Genomic DNA, 16,987 nt, shown 5'->3' with positions numbered 1-16,987 from the left:
GCTCTGGGCTCCCAAAGCCAGCAGATCTCAATGCACACCACTGTGCTTTGGAATTGTGTGGGGTGTTATTTTCTTTAAGCAGCGATATGGACATGACAGCGCTCAGGAATACAAGATATTATAACATTTATAAAGATAATCTAATGCTTATGAGTTTTCTTTGGTTTCTTTTAACTTGTTCAATTTTAAACTGTTATTACAGTTGCCTGGAAAGCTGAATGAGCTGGACCAAAATGGAGATCTTGCTCTGGATCTTGCACTTTCTCGAAAGCTGGAGAGCATCGCCACTACTCTGGTTAATAACAGAGCAGATGTTGACATGGTAGATAAGAAAGGATGGAGTCTTTTGCACAAAGCCATCCAAAGGGGTAAGTGACAGAATCGGGCATAATTCTCTAGATGATGGTTTGTGACATTAGTTTTTAGTAACTCTTACTTTTTACAGACGATAAATTTGCTGCCACTTTCCTCATCAAGAATGGTGCTCTTGTAAATGCTGCTACTATTGGTGAACAAGAGACGCCTTTACACCTTGTAGCTGCTTGCACAGTGAAGGATCACAGTCTGGAAGTAATGTCTGATGTAGCACAAATAGCCGAGGCACTTTTACATGCAGGAGCTAATCCAAACATGCAAGACAGTAAAGGAAGGTAGGTATCGGTCGACTTGTTTAGAAATCTTGATTATTGTATTTGCTGGATTATGCAGCATCTCTAGCATCCTGAAAACACCCACCTATAGAAGTCAGTCTGAAATCTTATTTTCCTTTTTTTCAGGACTCCGCTTCACACTGCTATTCTTTCTAGAAATGAGTATGTCTTTAACCAGCTGCTTCAGTGCAAACAGTAAGTAATTTACTGTTTTCTTGTTTCTAAAATTTTGTGTTGTGTTGAGTCAGTAATATTGAAGATCACCTGCCATGAGATAAATATGTGGGCTGCCACTGTTAAAAATGTTACCTACTTGGCTGTGTCTGGTTTCAATTCATGACCCAGTATAAGCTTGTTGTAACTGAAATTCAGAGAAGTCAGAATTGGGTCAGGGAGTAAGCCTAAGTTTAACACCATAAAGTACACAAAATTCCGCACTTTTTGCAATGCCAAAAACATCATCAATCGCCCATCTATTCATAGATCCTGTGTCATTCATAGAAGCAGTAGTATTGCTTCTGTGAATAGCAGGAAACGGCTGACATAATCAAGCCCTCTTGATGAGAGCGCCTGACAGCTATTTAGGCCCCTTTCACACTTATGCGACCTAAAAGTCGTGCGATATTACCGCAATTTTTTTTACAGTGATTTTGACTGGACTTGAAGCAATGCCTATGTCTATGGACCTCAAAAGGCATTAAAATCGGCCCAAAGTAGTGCAGGGACTACTTTGAAGTCGTTGTGACTTGAAGTCGCACAGATATGAACGGTACTAATTGGAAATAATGGTGTATGATTGTGATGCAACTTTTCAGTCCCAAGTCGCAGGACAAGTCGCACAAGTGTGAAAGGGGCCTAAGTTGTATCAACCCCTGCCATATCAGAAGATTACATCCTGTTTGAGGTGTGGGTGGTTGGGGTGTGTGTTTAGCACAGAGGACAGTTTTTACTGAAAGAAGAATCAACATAAGGGGCATATCATACTCACTATGTCATCTCATCATACTAACATTATGTCCCCTGTGCTGATTTTTTATTTTTAGCTAAACTTAGGCTTTAAAAGAAAAGTTCAGGAATAAAAACAATAAGCACACATACTCACCTAGGTGGATGCAGAATCGGTCCCTTGCTGCCTCCAAGACTTGGAGAATTGAGCCATCAAAAGCTGCTGATCACTCAGTTCTTAGTCTTCAGTGAGCAGAGAGCCGGTGGCTGTCAGTCAGCTGGTCTCTGCTTTGCCCATCCAGCTGGAGTGCTGGGCTGTGTAGGGGGCAGGAGTGGCTGGCTCAGTCTCCCAGCAGCTTGCTGAGTGGCTGAGCCAGCTGCCTTTCAGGAATCTGGGTGGATCCTGAATTTAAAGTCGGGACTGGCTCAGTGACATCAGCCAAACAGCAGGCTTTAGCTCGCTGCCAGCTTAAAACGGGTTACAGGAGGGCAGAACGAAGTGCACTTCTGTGATCTATTGGAAAAGTAGGGCCGAAATAGCTTTGGCCCCTACAGTGCCTTGAAAAAGTATTCATATCCCTTAAAAAGTGTGGCGTGCATTTGTATTCAACCCCCCTAAATAAATACTTTGTAGAACCACCTTTCACTGCAATTACTGCTGCAAGTCTTTTTGGATATGTCTCTACCAGCTTTGCACATCTAGAGACTGAATTTTTTGCCCATTCTTCTTTTCAAATTAGCTCAAGCTCTGTCAATTGGATGGAAGCAGGCCCGGACTGGCCATAGGGCAGACCGGGCATATTCCCGGTGGGCCACGGCTCTCATGATCATCACAAAGATACAGACTGTCAGTCACTGAGACATGGCCAGGGCCGTCGCTACCAAACCAGGCAGCTGCCTAGGGCACAACCACGGCAGCTGGCTTACCTACTATCCATTGGGAGGAGAGGGTGCCTAGAGCTTCTCAGTGTGTCTCTTCCTCTACCTGGCTGTCTATGATCGGCCCTGTCTGAGTCTGGGACTTGGGAGGAGAGCTCCACGGCGGCCGCCTCCTCCTTCACCTCGCCCCCCTGACCCCGCCCCCTAAAGAGATGAGAAGCAGCGGGCGCAGCGTATCCAGAGCATGGACGGCTCCAACTTCCTCTTCGCTCTAACCTGAGGCCTAGACCCGGAGGACAGGCTGATTGCGGGCACAGAGCTGTAACAGAGGACAGGCGGGAGGCACAGGCTGCTGCGGGAGCCAGTTGAAGTGGACGGATCAAACAGCCAGACTGGCATCATTGCAGGAAGGTACCGTCCATCATTATACACATACCTGGCCAGCACATCTTCAGACAGACTGGGACAATGTAACACAGGAGGAACTGCAGATAGGGACAGGGCTAGGGGTCTCTCTCATCACCCACCTCACTCCCCTTTCTCTCAGCCCTCCTCTCCCCCTTCCTCCTCTCCCCCCTCCTCTCCCCCCCCTCCTCCTTCCTCCTCTCCCCCCCCCCTCCTCCTTCCTCCTCTCCCCCCCTCCTCCTTCCTCCTCTCCTCCTCCTCCTCCTCCTCCTCCTCCTCCTCCTCCTCCTCCTCCTCCTCTCCTTCCCCCTCCTCCTCCCTCCTCCTCTCCCTCCCCCCTCCTCCTCTCCCTCCCCCCTCCTCCTCTCTCTCCCCCCTCCTCCTCTCTCTCCCCCCTCCTCCTCTCTCTCCCCCCTCCTCCTCTCTCTCCCCCCTCCTCCTCTCTCTCCCCCCCTCCTCCTCTCTCTCCCCCCTCCTCTTCCTCCTCCCCCCCTTCCTCTCCCCCCCTCTCTTCCCCCCCTCCTCTTACTCCTCTTCCCCCCCCCCCCTCCTCTTACTCCTCTTCCCCCCCCCCTCCTCTTACTCCTCTTCCCCCCACCTCATCCTCTTCCCCCCCCCCTCCTCTTACTCCTCTTCCCCCCACCTCATCCTCTTCCCCCCCCCCCCTTCCTCTTCCCCCCCCCCCCCCCCCCCCCTCTGCTGCCCAAAGCTGAAGAAATAGGTGGAATGGCAATGAGATTGGTTTTTGTTAATTGTTTGATCTGATGCCACTGCCAGCCTATTTGCAGAAGAAAACCTTATTTTTCCTACGTTTTTGATCATGTGTCTGATGAGATTGGTTTTGGTAATTGTCTGACTCTGATGCCAGCCTATTTGCAGAAGAAATCCTGGTTTGAATAAAATATTTGCTGCAAGTGCCAGCCTACCAGGGGCTGATCTGAGATGTGAAGGTGCAGGAATTGGGGCCGATCTGAGGTGTGAAGGTGCAGGAATTGGGGCTGATCTGAGGTGTGAAGGTGCAGGAATTGAGGTGATCTGAGTTGTGATAGTGCAGGAATTGGGGTGATCTGAGGTGTGATGGTGCAGGAATTGGGGTGATCTGAGGTGTGATAGTGCAGGAATTGGTGTGATCTGAGGTGTGATAGTGCAAAAATTGGGGCTGATCTGAGATGTGATAGTGCAGGAAATGGGGTAATCTGAGGTGTGAAGGTGCAGGAATTGGGGTGATCATGAGGGGTGAAGGTGCAGGAATTGGGGTGATCTGAGGTGTGATAGTGCTGGAATTGGGGTGATCTGAGGTGTGATAGTGCAGGAATTGGGGTGATCTGAGGTGTGACGGTGCAGCAATTGGGGTGATCTGAGGTGTGAAGGTGCAGGAATTGGGGTGATCTGAGGTGTGAAGGTGCAGGAATTGGGGCTGATCTCAGGTGTGAAGGTGCAGGAATTGGGGCTGATCTGAGGTGTGATAGTGCAGGAATTGGGGTGATCTGATGTGTGATAGTGCAGGAATTGGGGCTGATCTGGTTTGTGAAGGTGTAAAGCTCACTTGATTTCTTACTATTATTCAAGCGGTTTACAGCAGTTACTTTATATGAAGTTGACAATTGTTTTTTATGTATCTGGCACTCCCAATTTCTTTGAAAACATTTTTCGGCACACTGTGCCCAAAAAGGTTGTCTACCCCTTGATTAGAGCAACCCTCATCTTGTGCTGCTTCATACTATTTTTAGGACTCGACCATCAAAACGGGATTTAAAGTAAGACAAAAAAAACAGCATCATATGGCAGCTCTGATCTAAATTTGACTCAGTCTGTCAGATTAAACTAAAAAAGGTACCGTAATCGAATCCACACATCCTGGAACATAAAATCCTGTCATCAACCATCCCGACGAATGCCACGCCCCGTCACGCCCCCCCCCCCTCCCGGGCTGCTCAGTCCAAAATGCCTGGGCCTATTTTTTGTCCCAGTCCCAAGGAGCGCCTGTGAAGAGCAGTTTTCAAATCTTGCCACGGATTCTCAATTGAATTTAGGTCTGGACCTTGACTGGGCCATTCTAACAGATGAATAAGCTTTGCTCTAAACCATTCCATTGTAGCTCTGGCAGTATGTTTAGGGTCGTTCTTCTGCTGCAAGGTAAAACCTCCGTCCCAGTCTCAAGTCTCTTGCAGACCCTAACAGGTTTCCTTCTAATATTGCCCTGTATTTGGCTCCATCCATCTTCCCATCAACACTGACCAGCTTCCCTGTCCCTGCTGAAGAAAAGCATCCCCACAACATGATGCTGCCACCAACATGTTTCATGGTGGGGATGGTGTGTTCAGGGTGATGTGCAGTGTTTTTTTTTCTGCCACACATAGAGTTTTGCTTTTATGCCAAAATGTTAAATTTCTCTTTCATACATTGACGAACACAGCTCCTGATTCTTCTTAACCATTGGCTTATACTGCCCCCCACAGGAGTAGGACACTAGGCAGGAAAAAACTTGAATACACCTATGTGCAGTCTGAGGGTGTATACACTTACTCTCCGCTATAGGCAGGTTTTTTTCTGCCTAGTCAGGAGTAAGGACCGAGTTCCTTGCTGGGATCTCTGGTCCTGGCAATTTTTTCATTTTAAATGTTATTTTTTTGTTCTTTTTATTATTTTTGCCAGACTGGGCGTCGAACTGGATAATATAGATCCTTAGGGTCCCCCGAGTCCAGCCAGCGAGCACGTGTATACTGCAGCTTCACGCATGGTTGGCCGTGACATACTCCTACTGGATGAGGGCCTGCCTGCAAGTTAAACATCTCGCGAGGATGCTTTAAGAATTTAAGTTCCACACAAGATCTCTGCTAAAGAGATTCTGGTGAAATAGGTCAAGGATCCACAGTCTCTAGAGGTGGCTTCGCTCTCGGGCACTTCGACAGGGAAAATCCTTCTCTTCCTGTACTGGACGGTTGTCTCCACAGATGCCAGCCTGTCCAGGTGGGGAGGCGTCCTCAGCACAGACGTGCTCAAGGGGGTCTGGACTCTGGCAGAGCCCAGACTGCCGATTAGTGTACTGCAACTCCGATCGATCGGACTTTGTCTGGCTCCTTAGACAATCGTCTTCAGAGGTGCCTGGAACAAATTCATTCGGACAATGCCACGGCCGTGGTCTATTTCAATCAAGTCGGGCACAAGAAGTGTCCTGGCAGCTCAGTAAGTAGCCGGCATTCTAAGGTGGGCTGACTGATTCGTTCTAGCCCTCTCAGAATTCTGCCATGACTCCTGTGCAGGATTCAGGCCGAAGAGATTCCAGTCATTCTAGTGACTCCATACTGGCCTCGCCAGTCTTGGTATGCCGATCTGGTACGGCTGATCGCCGATGCTCCTTGGGGACTTCCTCTTAGGGAGGATCTATTGTCCCAAGGAACAATCTTCCCTCCTGCTTTACAGTCGCTGGTTTCAACGACTTGGCTGTTGAACGCCAGGTGCTATAGGGTGGAGGCTTGTTTAAAATGGTGATTCCTACACTGTCAAAAGCTAGGAAATCTGCCTCTAGGAAGATCTACCATTGTACGTGGGAGACATACATTGCATGGTGTGAGTCTTTTGGGGTTCATCCTCACTCCTTCTTGGTGGATCGCATCTTAACCTTCCTTCAACAGGGGGTTGAACAAAAATTGGCCTTGAGTACCATTAAGGGCTATGTATTGGGTTTTGGCAGTCTTTTTCCAACGACCTTTAGCCACACACTCCCTGGTGCATAACTTTTTCTTCAGGGTGTCAGACTTTTGGTTCCTTCAGTGTGGGCCCTATTGCCGCCCGGGAATCTTACATTGGTGCTTTCAGCTCTACTGAAGCTTTTCTTTGAAAATATTCAGGAGGTTTCCTTGCATACGCTGTCCCAGAAGGTGGCCCTCTTGGTGGATATCACCTCTGCATGCAGGGTGTCAGAACTGACTGCGTTATCCTGTCCTTCACCTTATGGTGCTTCACAAGGATAAGGTGGTGCTTTGCCTCTGTCCATCATTCCTTTCTAAGGTGGTCTCTGAATTTCATTTAAATGAAGACATTGTGTTGCCTTCCTGTGTCCCAGGCCTAAACATCTGAAGGAAATTGCCTTGCATGTCTTGGATGTGGTCTGGGCAATTAGGGTGTACCTGGCAGTTACGGAGTCTTTTAGGAAGTCACTCTCTATTTGTGTTCACGGACAGAGCTCATAAAGGGTTGTCTGCTTCTTCTGTGACCATTTCCAGATGGATCAGACGGTGGTTCAGGCCTATTGCATCAGGGGTCAGGTTCCTCCTTTCCCTGTTTAGGCACACTCTACTCGGGCGCTGTGTCTCTTGGGCTATCCGTCTTCAAGCGTCAGTGACGCAGGTTTGCAAGGCGGCCACCTGGTCATCGGGGCACACTTTTACAAAGTTGTTTTGTAAAGTGGTTGTGTTGGCATCTGCAGATGGTTCTTTTGGCCACAAGGTTTTGCTGGCTGCTGTTTAGAGTACCTGGTCCTCTTTGAGGGTGTATTGTTTTTCGGGGAAGCTCGAGGTGTTTATGGTTGAGCTCTATGTTACCTGGTTGGCTATGGTTAGCCTTGGGAATTTTCTTCTGATGTTATCCCACCCCTCATGTTTAACACTGCTTTGGGACGTCCCAATGGTTAAGAAGAATCAGGAGCTGTGTCCGTCAATGAACGAAAGAGAAAATGGGATTTTTGACTAATGCCCCATACACACGTGCAGATTATCTGCAGACTTTTGTCTGCAGACTTACCAAAACCATATAATGTGAGGTCAAACCTAAACACTTTCAATTTGTATGCAATCCGGCAGGCCCTTGCACTACATAGAAAAGGTAAGTCTGCAGACAAAAGTCTGCAGATAATCTGCACGTGTGTATGGGGCATTACCGTAAAATTCATTTCTCTGATGTTCATTGAGGGACACACACCCACCCCTCTGTAGAGTTGGCTTTCTTCTGATGCTGCTTGTAACAAAACTGAGTGCCTATAGCTGAGAGTGGGTATATACTCCCTGGGACTGCCCATAGGCATAGTCGTTTTTTCCTGCCTAGTGTCCTACTCCTGTAGGGGGCAGTATAACCCAATGGTTAAGAAGAATTAGGAGCTGTGTCCGTCAATGAACATCAAAAACATGGATTTTATGTTAAGTCAAAAATCTAGTTTTTAGTCTCAGCTGACCAAAGTACCTTCTTTCACATGTTTGCTGTGTCCCCCAAATGGCTTCTCGCAAACTGCAAGTGGGACTTCTTTTGGCTTTCTTTCAACAATGGCTTTTTTCTTGCCCCTCTTCCATTAAGGCCAGATTTGTGGAGTGCACAACTAAAAGTTGTCCTGATGACAGGATCTCTGCAGCTCCTCCAGAGTTACCATGGGCCTCTTGGCTGCTTCTCTGATTAATGCTCTTCTTGCCCGGCCTGTCAGTTTAGGTGGAGGGCCATGTCTTGGTAGGTTTGCAGTTGTGTCATACTCATTCCATTTTCGGATGATGGATTGAACAGTGCTCCATGGGATGTTCAAAGCTTGTGATGTTTTTTTTTTTTTTTATAACCTAACCCTGCTTTTAACTTCTCCACAACTTTGTCCCTGACCTCCCTGGTGTTTTCCTTGGCCTTCATGATGCTGCTTGTTCACAAAAGTTCTCTAACAAACCTCTGAGGGCTTTACAGAACAGTTGTATTTATACTGAGATTCAATTACACACAGGTGGACTCTATTTACTAATTAGGTGACTTCTGAAGGCAATTGGTTTCACTCAATTTTAGTTAGGGGTATCAGGGTAAAGGGGGCTGAATACAAATGCACGCCATGCTTTTCACATATTTATTTGTAAACAATTAGTAAAAAATAGTTTCTTATCCTTGTAACTGCAAGAGAGCTTGTTCTTTTGTAAAACAACGGAATTACCGGACAGATCACCAAATGAATATGGAAGAAAGAAAGCCTTAAAAAAAAAAAGAAAACAAGTGCATCCATTCTATATAGAAATTGGTAAGGTGCAATATAATAAATGTTTGCTTTTGGGTTTAATACTGCTTAAAGTTCCACCTCTCATAATCTCCTAGATTTTTGATTCAGAGAAAATCAAAGTAAGAACCTCTTGGCAACTTATAAAAGACATTTTGTAATAGTGATGAAATACCTGTAGAATATCAAGGTACTTTGGATGGGAATTGACAGTGATGTATCTGTTAGATTAGATTTAGAACTAAAGGATCATGAGGGAAGCACAGCGCTGTGGCTGGCAGTTCAGTATATCACTGTGTCCTCGGACCAGTCTGTGAACCCATTTGACGATGTCCCTGTTGTGAATGGAACTTCATTCGATGAGAATAGCTTTGCGGCAAGGCTTATCAACCGAGGCAGCAACACTGATGCACCTGACACTGTAACAGGTAAACACAAGAGGTTTGTATTCACTAATGCCCTGTACCTTCTATAGCCCTTGCTGTCACAATTTCTGTTTTCTTTGTTCATTGTAGATTTTCCTATAGATCTCAGGTATCCCTGTTACTTTTGTGCATTTGAAACAAGGGAATGCTTGTCAAATATTGTGGATAATTATGTAACCAAACTCTTCTGACTTGTCTAGTCTGTGGAATTTGTGTTGTAGGTTAGGCTTCGGTTCTGGTGAGTGAATAGAATAGTTTGACAGGTCTAGTGAAACCACCAGTGGTGGTCTAAGATATCTCTAATTTTTTTAGACTTTTCTTCCTTTTTTCTTTAGGCTATGTCAGCACTTTACATCCCCACCCACATTGTATATTGCAATAAAGGGGTTTAGTATGAAATATTGATTAAAACTTTGTAAGTATTTGCAATGGCCTGTACCAATTTTGATTATTTGCGGTGAGCAGTATTCATTTGTTGTCCTAAATATATCAGAAGTTTTCTACTAAAAAGTAAAAATGTGTGAAGCATTTGAACTGTTTATTTTTTTACATTGGCCATACGCAGGCAGCTCTTCTGTTATTTTCTGACAAAAGATATGCTCATTTCTCATAATACATGGGAAAGTTAGTAAGTATTGTTTTTGTAGCTTTAAAGTGTTACTAAACCCAGGGCCCTGCATTCATTATATCTGGTCTCCCACAGAAATCAGACCATGGAAACTCAATTATTTTAGTAAATATAAGCTGCTAAACTCCTTTTCCCATCCGCAGTATATTGTATTTGGGTAGATAAGGTGCACAAAACTATGAAATTACAATGGCTGTAGCTAGGGATGCACCGATCCGACTTTTTTGGACCCGATACCGATATCTGGCGTTGTGAAATTGCCGATACCGGCACCGATTTGGAGCTACACATAAAGCATGCGGCTGCAGTACAGAGCAAAGCCGCTGCTTCATGTGTACGGCTCCTCCATTCACAGGCGGAGTGCATCTGATATCACTCTGTGAGCCGGGACTATACAGGATGTAGCAGCTCCCATCCCATACTATTACTACACCAAGTAAGGGATGGCTGAGCCGTTACTAAGCAAAAACCGGAATGGCCCGTGGATCGGTCAATGTTACCAATCCCCCGATCCAGCTATAATGGCCATATCGGCGCCGATATCCGATCCGAATATCTGATCGGTGCATCCCTAGCTGCAACTGAAACTCCAACCTTATTGGAGTGCTTGAAAATGTGTTAAAATACCATATAATTCCAGTTCAAAGAAAAACTTGTGGCTAAACAATCTTCATTAAAGTGAGGATAGAAAGTGAATGGAAGTGTGGATTCACAGACTCCGATTATTTCTTCAATCTCTCGCCATCACCCCCGGGCAAGCTTAAAAAGGGATCGCTATACATGTACTAATCTGAGAGGTATCTCCGGTGAGACCCAACACTGATACAGTGAGGAGTTTAAGCAGGAGCCAGTGGAACGTGGAGAGTGTTTTATCTTCCCCGCCAAGGTCCGGGCGCTTGTGATCCTTTCTTGAATATCCAGCATTTAGCACATTATATTTTATCATCTGGTAAGTGTCCCATCCCTATCTATTCCACCTGCTGATTCATCTGGTTTGTGGGAAGACACCTTGATCCACTGATCCCTGCTCATGTTTGGTTGCTTTTTGACTGCATGATATAGAGGAACTGGAAAGGGTACCATTGCACATCAGCTGTCATGTGGTGTAGCAGGGGGAATCCGAGTCTGTGAATCCACACTTTAATTCGCTTTCTATCCTCACTTTAATGAAGATTGTTTAGCCACAAGTTTTTCTTTGGACTTTTTGGACTGGATTTATGTGAAATTTTATTCACATGTTTTTTTGACACTGTGTTGTTATACATTTGTTTACACTGATGAACATGGTTTTATGTGCATTTAATGTATATACAGTATTGAACACACTTTTTATTTTACCACATCTGCAGTATATAGCAGCCTTGTGACGTATCAGTTCCTAGTAAAGCTTGTAGGAGAAGTTGTCGTTCTCCCCTGCTCCTCTGTCCGGACAGTGCTGATTGGCCCTGTGCTGATCACATGCACTCTCCCAAGAAAATTAAAAACCCTCCAGCAATACACACCAAGCTGAGCTTGTGCAGGCTGACTCCTAATGCTCTGTTCTATCAAGAGATGGATTGGGGGCAGTGGAAGAATGGGTGGATCAGAGAGATGGGATCACACAGCCTTTATACACAATGCACAGGATTAACCCCTTTAGGTTCCACAGTGAATATAACAAGCATGCTTTACTGCATATACACACTGAATTTACTGTTGTGGGTTTAGTAACACTTTAACATATGATATTGTTATATTGTATTAATATTTACATTATATCTCTCTTGCTAGGTAACTGCTTGCTACAGAGAGCTGCTGGAGCAGGGAATGAGGCTGCTGCTCTTTTCCTGGCAACCCATGGGGCAAAGGTCAACCATAAAAACAAGTCGGTACGTTTCGTGGACAAACATGCAGGCTCTATACTGTATAAGCAGGTTGTATATGACAGATGTCCTTCAAAAGTGCTGCCTTACCTTATTACAGAACTGTAGAATGGTCTGGCTAAAAATAATGTAGTTTTATGAATTTTAAAGTGATACTAAAAACACATTGTTTAATTTACACTGTTCCTTCTAATTATTTTGATAGAAAAAAAAAGTACCTTTTTCCTAATCGATATACAGCTATCACACAACCCAACTCTATCCCAGCCTGTCTGCAGGGAAACGTAAGCAAAAAGAGCTACTAGTCCTCTGCTGCTGGTCACATGTTCAAAAAAAAAAAAATAACGTCTTTGGAATACAGAGTAATAATAAATAAATCATAAATTGTTTTACATTGGCATACAATTTATATATTTGAAATCAAATATTTATTATTTTGTGGAAATAACATGGTGTTGGCAGATTTCTGCCAGTCACAGGCTGTGTCACGCCTCTCCAGTCTGTGTATTTGAATAAGAGGGAGGTGAAGCCTCTGTTATTCTACATGTAATATCCCGCCCCCACTGTGTTTTGCTGGTTAGTGTCCCATATTAAGCTGCAATTTCCGTAGCTTAATTGGGGACATTGACAGAAGGTGGAGATAGAGAGCAGCAGGTTTTTTTGCAGAATACAGAAAACAAATCTCATAGTGAGTATGAACAGCATGTAATACACCATTTATTACGTTTTTTTTTTATGGCGTGGGTTTAGTGATACTTTAAGACTTGAAAGTTTTTTGATTTATTCTCAGGGTAACAGGTTATAATGCAATGGTAGTGTATTTGTATGAAGGCTCTGGAGAAGAGTTTTTGACTTTAGTACCAAAACCCTCTTAAGTAGATATAAACTATTCTTTATAGATAATTTGCCAGTACATAAAAAAAAAAAAAAAAAGACTTCTCGGCTATTTGATTGCACAAGTATGCCTCCTGTAATCACTTGAAAAAGAGGTATCCTTAGGCTGAATGCCCATTAAAGCGGTAGTAAAGCCCACTTTGTGATTTTTTTACTTACAGGTAAGCCTATAATAAGGCTAGCCTGTAGGTAAAATGAATATCTGCTGAACGTGCACCCTTTAGGAGATAGTCTCCCTGGGTGCAGCTGGTGACATCACAGGTGCATGTGCTCTGGAGGTCTGGCATACCTTGCTGGAACTTAAGAGCTTCACGCCGGAACCGAGGGCTCCCGCGCACATGCACCAGAGTGACATCATCGCAACTCCGGCTAATCACACAGCCAGAGCGCGCGAACCCGGAAGAAAGACTAGGGGAAGATGTCAGCCCTCTCAGCGGTGACAGCGCACCGCCTGGGGGCTTCGCTCTAAGGTAAGTATTTCATAATTTGTTAGTATACTATGCATACTAGCACATTATGCTATGCATACTAGCACATTATGCCATTGTCTTACAAATTCTTGAATCAGGAAGGCTGGCAACTCGTATGCTCTTGAATAAAAGTACTTTATTTGTTACATGGGTGCACAGCCTATATGCTGACGTGTTTCGGCTCAGGAGCCTTCATCAAAGCATAGTCTTACAGATGTTTTTTTATTTTTTTTAACCATCCCTGGTTTACAACCGCTTTAATGAGCCAGAGAACCTCTGTTGAGCTCAAAATCTTTTGTTGACCTTTCGACGTAAGTATGCACAGCTGTAATATTCAAATGGGTTTATATTTGAGTGCTGGAGCAATGGGGAAGATTGATCTTTCAGTGTTAAGTCTGTCTCTGGTAATGTGTATGGACATCCTTCGGTTGTGGCATTACAGTGTATAGCGGGCTCTTCTAAATCATATTGTTTAATGAATAAAATGAAGAATAGTACACTCCAGTCCCTGGGGAAAAAAGGGAAAGCGGCTCACCATAGTGGGGAAAAAAACAGAATCCACTCGCTGTAGTAAAAGCCAAGGTTCAAGTTTAATAAGTAATTTGATGCACAGACTAAACCACCTGGTGCTCCAAAACCCTAACTCATTTAGCTCCTACATGAAGCTTATTTATATTGACTGTACAAATAGGCTCCATGTGGGAATTAAATGCTGGAGTGTGCCGGTGACAGATGGGAGCCTGCACCTGGTGTCGAAGGAATCGAGGGGAAATATGCCTACAGAAGAATATGATATTCTTTAATAAATAAAAATGATGATTTTGTGAATCCATGTTTTTCTACATTTGTCTCTGTACTGTAGCTTTGTGTACCTTGTGATTGGACATTTCTATAAATGGATTGATTCTTCTTCTAGGGCGAAACACCGCTACACACAGCCTGTCGGCATGGGCTTCCCAATCTCACAGCAGAGCTTTTACAGCAGGGAGCCAATCCAAATATTCAGACACAAGAAGCCCTTCCTTCTCCAAAAGGTTCTCCAGCTACCAGCCCATCATCCAGCACCTATTTACAAACACCATTGCACATGGCAATAGCCTACAACCATCCTGATGTTGTAACAGTCATATTAGAACAAAAAGGTGAGAGCTGCTCCTTGAAGTCCTGTCATACTTTATTTTTGTGCATATCTCTAAAGCTTTCAAATTGTTGCAATTAATCTAATAGTACAAATATAACAATTCTGTTTTGTTCATTCAAAGCCAATGCTTTACATGCAACAAATAACCTTCAAATCATTCCCGACTTCAGCCTGAAGGATTCTAGAGAACAAACTGTCCTGGCACTGGCTTTATGGACAGGTAAGGTGGTCTTACCATTGCGTAATATTTTTTTCAATTTATATTGTACCAAAGTACACATGCTGTAACCAGAAAAAGAAATGGGGTTGCATGAGCCTGTGTAAAGTGAGAGCATCAACCTGCGATTCTGCTTTTCATTTGTACAGTAACTCATATAGTTTAATTTCTAGGTATGCACACCATTGCTGCACAACTTCTGGGGTCAGGAGCATCCATTAATGACACCATGTCTGATGGACAAACTCTGCTACATATGGCAATACGAAGGCAGGATAGTAAGAGTGCCCTCTTCCTCCTCGAACATCAGGCTGATATAAACATTAGGTATGGTTCTTGTCTATTGATTACTGTGTGTGTTAACATTTTACTATACTAAAAGCTTCATTAGAACTATAGTACATGCACATGTATGCCACAATAGTGGGCTAAGGGGAAGTACACTTTCAAAAAAAAAGTATACTTACTGAACTAATTCTGACCTTATATTGAGAAAAAGCAAATGAAAGAGCCTGTATCTACCTGTTGCCCCCCTAATAACACATATGTACGGTAGCAAAAGGTTGGATCTTAACGCTCCCTTCCACCGCAGAGACTGAGCTGTTGAAGACAGCTTTTGGTACCCAGTAACGATCTATATCTGGGGGGACTGGCTCCCTATCATGTGACAGCCAATATGGAGGTACTCTTAACACTTTTATTCAATTTCTCCTGGAATTTGGTCGATTTATCTAAATGAGGCTTTAAGGGTTTCAATAAAGCTTTGTAAATGCTTTCTGAATCAGACGTTCTTGAGACTAATATTTATTTGTATATGCTTGTATGAACTTTCCTTATTTCATTTTATTTTAATTTTTTTTTTAATCTTTTTTAGGACCCAGGATGGAGAAACTGCTCTTCAGCTTGCCATTAAAAACCAGCTTCCCTTAGTGGTTGATGCTATTTGCACAAGAGGCGCAGATATGTCTGTTACTGATGAACAGGGAAACCCTCCACTCTGGCTAGCCTTAGACAATGACTTAGAAGATATTGCATCAACACTGGTAAGTAGATAGTGTGCCACTGTAGATAGATCTAACATTTCCCTATTTCTTACCATAGGTAAGTCCAGCATTTTATGGTATGTTTAGGTAGGATAGGTTATATGTGGCTAAGCATTAAAGGCAGAAATCTGGGCAGAATAAATCTTGTCTTTGTCTTTATACATAAGCCATGTTTTTATTTTTTATTTTTTTTTACATGCATATTGGTGTTATTTGTGTAGTTCTTTCAAATATGTGTCATAAAAAAAGTGAAAAAGTTTCCCGTAATAAAGACCTCGGAGTACTGCTCGCTCGCCTTGTGCAGGGTTACTGGTTTTCAATGTGACTTCCTCTGGTTTTCTGCAGGCAGCCTGTAGTGGTTGGAGCTACTGAGGCCCTCCCACAGTTCTGTTCCCAGCACAGTGAAGATATCGCAAACCACTTTTAAAGTATATTTGGGCTTCTAAAGGCATTTGGTGCATGCAAAGTAGATTCATATCTATTAAGATTGCCTATAAGTTTTAGGGTTAAAGTTGAGAGTTAATTTCAGGGAGGAAGATAAAAGTATTGGTGCAGTTAAAGTGTTACTAAACCCAGGACCCTGCCATAACTATATCTGGTCTCCAACAGTACACAGATCATTGACATGCAATAGGTTTTTATCAGAGATATATATATATATATATATATATATATATATATATATATATATATATATATATATATATATATACACCGTATTTATCGGCGTATTACACACACTTTTTCCTCCTAAAAATGGAGGAAAAAGCAGCAGTGCGTGTTATACGCCGATATTAAAAAAAAAAAAAAAGGCCAGGAAGCAGCGCCAAGAGCAGAAGGGGCGGGCCGGGCCAAGGAGAAGGGAGAACGAGCGAGCGCAGTCATCGGAAGTCCCGCCTATGAGAGACGTCACACGTCTCGGCAGAGGAGGCGGGACATTCGATGACTGCGCTCGCTCGGTCGCCCTTCTCCTCGGCCCGCTCCCTTCTGCTCTTATGACAGCTCGTCCTTCCTTCTCCTCGGCCGGCCCGCCCCTTCTGCTCTCGGCGCTGCTTCCCGGCCTTTTTTGAAAACAGATTCAGATAGTTCCAATGGCGCTTGCGAGGCTGCATATATTGACACTGCGCTTGCGAGGCTGCATATATAGTATGGACACTGCTGATATACAGTATGGACATTGCTGATGAGGCTGCATATACAGTATGGACACTGCTGATGAGGCTGCATATACAGTATGGACACTGCTGATGAGGCTGCATAAACAGTATGGACACTGCTTATGAGGCTGCATTCATGGGCACTGGTGAGAAGAAAAAAAAATGGTCTGAGTTAAAAGCTGTTTATTTTAAATTTAAGCTTTTTTCCTGAAATTTCTCTCCAAATATTGAGGTGCGTGTTATACGCCGATAAATACGAGATAGAGATATATATATATACATACATACACATACACTAAAACTTTTTTCATCAGC

The 16,987-nt window shown here is 43.9% G+C and overlaps 1 protein-coding gene across 1 annotated transcript in view; it reads left to right on the top strand.

Moving 5' to 3' along the window:
- The window catches only part of ANKFY1 (ankyrin repeat and FYVE domain containing 1), a 116,965-nt gene that overhangs the window by 49,184 nt on the left and 50,794 nt on the right, over positions 1-16,987 (top strand). The window contains exons 7-15 of the mRNA XM_082245963.1: positions 203-368; positions 446-650; positions 777-845; positions 9,064-9,263; positions 11,659-11,756; positions 14,031-14,256; positions 14,377-14,475; positions 14,646-14,799; positions 15,347-15,515. Coding sequence (XP_082102089.1) covers positions 203-368; positions 446-650; positions 777-845; positions 9,064-9,263; positions 11,659-11,756; positions 14,031-14,256; positions 14,377-14,475; positions 14,646-14,799; positions 15,347-15,515 — 1,386 coding nt within the window. The remainder of the gene's footprint in view (positions 1-202; positions 369-445; positions 651-776; positions 846-9,063; positions 9,264-11,658; positions 11,757-14,030; positions 14,257-14,376; positions 14,476-14,645; positions 14,800-15,346; positions 15,516-16,987) is intronic.

The sequence above is a fragment of the Pelophylax lessonae genome (genome assembly GCF_965119305.1).
Source record: "Pelophylax lessonae genome assembly, chromosome: 2".
Classification (NCBI taxonomy): domain Eukaryota; kingdom Metazoa; phylum Chordata; class Amphibia; order Anura; family Ranidae; genus Pelophylax; species Pelophylax lessonae.
The sequence above is the reverse complement of the archived record's forward strand: the minus strand, read 5'-3'. Positions and strand labels throughout refer to the sequence as shown.